Raw genomic sequence first — 5,156 nt, 5'->3', positions numbered from 1 at the left:
GCACCTTCTATGTGTAACATCACAACAGGTGACTTAAAGTGTACAGTTCTCTGAGCCTATTTGTGTGTGCACAGTCCACTGTGTGTAGCAATAAATAATTCATAAAGCAAATATCCAGTTCATTCTCTAACAGGGAAACAGTGTGAAAGGGAATGAGACCTCCCCCCCCCTGCAAGTTTTCGTGGGTCCCATGTTTCTTTATTTATCTTCTGTAGCCTGCAAGCATAAGATTTTTATGCATCTAAGGTTTTCTTTTAACTTGTGTACATATAACATTTAGTTAGCATAACTTTCTTTATGTCACAATAATCAGTTTATGCAGACGATACCACTCTAATGGCAGAAAGTGAAGAGGACCTAAAGAGCCTCTTGCTCAGAGTAAAAGAGGAGAGCGCAAAAGTGGGCTTGAAGCTCAACATCAAAAAAACTAAGATCATGGCATCCGGCCCCATCACTCCTTGGCAAATAGAAGGGGAAGTCGTGGAAGTAGTGACAGACTTCACGTTCCTGGGATCCCAGATCACCACAGACTGTGACTGCAGCCATGAAATTAAAAGACGCCTGCTCCTTGGGAGGAAAGCGATGGCGAACCTAAACAGCATGATAAAAAGTAGAGACATCACCCTGCCAACAAAAGTCCACATGGTCAAAGCAATGGTATTCCCAGTAGTCATGTATGGCTGCGAGAGTTGGACTATAAGGAAGGCCGAGCGCAGAAGAATAGATTCTTTTGAACTATGGTGCTGGAGAAGACTCTTGAGAGTCCCTTGGACTGCAAAAAGATCAAATCAGTCAATCCTAAAAGAAATCAACCCTGACTGTTCCCTGGAAGGCCAGATAATGAAACTGAAGCTCAAATACTTTGGCCACCAAATGAGAAGGGAGCACTCACTGGACTCGACTATGCGACTGAACAACAACAACAAAAAAACCCCTTCTCAGTTCTAGAGAAGTCTACTATGATAGCTAGTTAGATGGCATTAATTTTGATTCATTGTAATAAAGCATTCTGTGGATGTTATACAAAATAAAAGAATGTCTAATTTAATGTGAACAGTCCATAAAATGGAAATTTATGCATTGGCATAACTCTTTAGGTTTTGAGTAATATGGTCTGTCCAGGCATGTGGCATTTGTGACTTTGGTTTCAAATAGGCTAGTATGAGCAATTTCATTTGGTGTTCCCCAAACAAATAGCACACTCAGTCCAGCATGTAACACCTGCAACTTTCTCACATGTATCTCCCCTTTATGTGGAAAGCACTGGGAAAATCTAAAAGATTACACACACTATCGTGAGACCACGTGGACTGAGATGATGATGAAATTATTGTGAAATCGGTAGAAATATAAAAAGGCCAGAACATGTGAGAATCGACTATTTACCAAAATGCCTGTATTCCAACAATACCCTCTCCTGGTGCTTTTCTTTGGCTGGACTCTTGCAGAAAATAACCTGGCAGTATTCCAAGGTATGGAAGAATACAAAAAACAATAGAAAATGTTATAACATTAATGTGTGATGGCTGCTAAATCACTATAGTTGCTTTATAGTTTGATGCTGTCATGTATGTGTTGCATCTGTGCAATATCAGAAACCTTGGTATTGTAACTCTTTGATTACCCTCCAGTGAGGTAAGTCATGCCTAATTCCCACTTAAATCAATGGAGTAAATTAGCGATGAGCAATATAAGTCCTAGTCATTTCAGTGGAATTTAAGAATAGCTAACTTTTTCTGGACAGGTCAAAAGCTGAAAACTTTGAAGTAACACATTTGGCTACAGTTGTCTTTAAAATAAGAAATAGTACTTGGCTTAAATTATAACTGGCTCCAACAGTCTATGGAGAGAATTTGCATGGATGCAAGTGCTGTCATTATACTTTCTAGTCCAAAGTAGATACAGTAACATGATATTAAGTGATTATTTTAAACATTCTGTGAAGTTAATCAGTACGTTTTTTTAGCTGCCGTTCTCTGAATATTTAGGTCAAATTCATCCATAGAATCTTAATATTAACCAAGGACTGCTGATTTTCTAAAACCAGGAAGAACCGAATGTGGTGGACTTCTGAGTCAGCCTAACAAAGCCTTGCCAATTGAAGTCAATGCAAATGAGACCTGCACGTGGTATATAGAAAAAGATGTGGATCAAAATATCCGGCTAATCTTCTCTTATTTCCAGTGAGTATTGTTTAAATGGATTGTGGACAGAGTAACAGAAAAGATTTTAATTTCTTAGCCAATTTGGTGGCCCTTGTGAGGGCAGAAAGGCAGGATATAAATTTTGCAAAATAAACAATAAACATAAATAAATAATAAAGCAGAAATTTAGGATCACATTCTCCAGGAATTCAGGTGAAGTGCATCTGAAACTGTACATGGGAAGACTGTGTATAGGGAGGTTATAGAGAAAGACATTTGGACAGGTATATTCAACGAGAACACTTGGTGACTCAACTGTCTAGCATGGGGGGGCACAACCACAAAATGACCACTATTTGATGCAGACACACACACAGGAAGCCCAAATGTGGGGGACAAGAGTAAGTAAGTAAGTAAGTCAGTCAGTCAGTCAGTCAGGCATTTATTACGGCAACAAGCCATAGAACACACATGCTTAAATATAACATTCATAACATTCATATAACTGAATTTAGGACAGTAAAATAAAACTCTATAAAAATACAGTTGAGTGTAATAAAATAAAAGAAGGACATAAAATAGAGACTATTAGGCAACTATTATTATATATTTGATTGTGTATTTCGGATGCAGTAGCATGCTACCCAAAATTTTGCCACAGTTTCGGTAATTGTCCGGTTCCCATCAATTAACAATCGGTTACATTTCTCAGCACCTGATTGTCCCACCATATCTGTTATAAGAGGAGTAATATATTTGTCATGGATCTTATTATACCAGTTACATCTGAGCATCATGTGCTCAATAGTTTCTGTCTCTCCTGAGCCGCATCGACAAAGTATATACTCAGTGTGGATCCTTTTGAATCTGCCCTCAAGCATCGCGGAGGGGAAAGCCTCACATCTGGCTAATGTGAAGGTTTTCCTAAACTTATGAGTATCAAGCTGTGATAAATAGGACATGGGTTGCAAGTGATATTTGACAGAATCTGGGGCTCTAAACTTAGGACATCTACCAAGATATGTCTGTCTCTCCATGTCCATCATTCTCTGTTTTAGGGCTGATTTTGCTACATCCCAATGCATACTCAAAATCGCTTGGGGGGGAAAACCAAGCTCATATAATTTATTATGAACTGCTCTCAGCCATTTGGATTGAAAGTTGTCTGAGAGTAACAAGTGGGTTAGTCCCTGAAGATGAAAATTTAGTTTAAGCCAATACTGGAGTGAAGCTAAAGTAATTTTGGCTTCCACTGATATAGCACCTGTCTCTAGACAGATCAGTGTATTCGATACACACCTTAGGACCTGAAGAACTGCTCTGAGAAATCTGGACTGAACTCGCTCTAAGGGGGCAAAACTAGAGGAAGGAGGCCCAATAAAAGTGCCATAGAGCATCTGTCCAACTGCCTTTGCTTGAAAGAGTTTTTGGGCAGCTGGCACATATACATTAATCTATATATTAATGATATAGTAAGTTACTTGGACTCCCCCAGTTTACATCCACCAAAACTTCAACAACAGCATGTGTCTAGCTTACTGTATGCCGACGATGCTGTCATCTTAGCTAGAACACCAGTTGGCCTTAGAAGAGCTCTCAGTAACTTTGCAGACTTTTATAACAATAAGGAACTAACAATAAATTTCAAAAAAAACAAGGTTATGGCCTTCGGGACCAGAAAAAAGAAAAGAATCTGGTCTGTAAATGGGCACTCATTAGAGCAGGTTTCCTGCTTTAAATACTTAGGTATGGCCCTTCAATCAAATGGGGCTAGGAAAGCCCATATACAGTATGTTGCCTCCCAAGGTGAAAGAACAGCCAATGCTATTCTTAAGTTCTATCGCACCAAAGGGGACAAGAGTAATTTTTTAAAAATACACTAGGAAAGAGAAGGAGAATAAAACCAACACTGGTGGTAGCTGCTGCTGAGACTTTAATCTGCAAAGCCAATCAGATTTTCAGTGGCCAATCAGAAGCCCTGCTGGCCATGCCCACGTTCTAAAAACACTTGGCATAAACTAGGAAAGGGGTCAATGCGTACCATGGCCCCCACAGGCACCACATTGAGGACCCCTCTGGTTTAGCATAATTTTATCCTGTCCTTCCCTAGGGGGGTTCAAGGTGGCATATACAGTTTTGCCGTATTTTATCCTCATAACAAGCCTGTGGGATATGTTAGACAAAGTGAGTGACTAGTCCAAGGTCACCCAGCAAGCTTCATGGCAGAGCAGTGATTTCCTAGATCCTAATCCAAGACTCTAATAATTGTGGCACATGAGGACTTCCAGATAGTACTGCAGTGGAAAGGTAAAAATAGAAAGTTGAAAAAGAAGAGAGAGATTGCTTAGGACTTCTATCTATTACACTGCTAACTTTTAATAATGTACCAAAAATTGTTATGCATTATTGAGACTATTTTGGTACTTTTCAAACATTAGGAAACTATAAATACAGGTTTTTCGATAAGGTTTTCAGACTTAATCATAGAGGTAAGACATTCATAATCTTGGGTTGATGGAACCTTTGCTGATCCTTTGTCTATTACCTGCTTTCTTAAAGTGACTGGGAGTCAATAAAGTGTATCTTCTAACCAATCGAAAGAAATGAAATTTCAACAGCATGGACAATCCTTCTATTGCTATATTGCTATTGCTACATTACTGAGTCCAAGTTTTCCTGTCACTCAGTCAGAACTTTACATGGCACTTCATTTTTAAAGTTCCCATAGTCCATAATCAGAACTATTTAGAATGTAAAGAATCATGTTATGGTGGGGTTTTCCCATTCTTACTATGGATATGTGCAATGCCTATTACAATGGGGGGGAGGGCTTTATTTTACCTTCTAGAAGGGATTATAATGAATATTCTCACATAATTAAAATCTGAAACTATTACAGTTGCTGCTAATCTCTTAGCTAGGGATGGGCATGAACCAGGAAAATGGAGGTTTGTGGTTGTCTGTGGGGTCTCACAAACCACGGCATGCTAACCTCCACAAACTTTTCCATTT

The 5,156-nt window shown here is 39.0% G+C and overlaps 1 protein-coding gene across 1 annotated transcript in view; it reads left to right on the top strand.

Annotated features, from left to right (window-relative positions):
* Window positions 1-5,156, top strand: part of LOC107116292 (deleted in malignant brain tumors 1 protein-like) — a 149,372-nt gene that overhangs the window by 127,332 nt on the left and 16,884 nt on the right. The window contains 1 exon segment of the mRNA XM_015418191.1: window positions 2,025-2,183. Coding sequence (XP_015273677.1) covers window positions 2,025-2,183 — 159 coding nt within the window.

The sequence above is a fragment of the Gekko japonicus genome, unplaced genomic scaffold, assembly GCF_001447785.1.
Source record: "Gekko japonicus isolate JY-2015 unplaced genomic scaffold, Gekko_japonicus_V1.1 scaffold2340, whole genome shotgun sequence".
Classification (NCBI taxonomy): domain Eukaryota; kingdom Metazoa; phylum Chordata; class Lepidosauria; order Squamata; family Gekkonidae; genus Gekko; species Gekko japonicus.
This window is presented reverse-complemented; position numbering and strand designations above follow the sequence as displayed.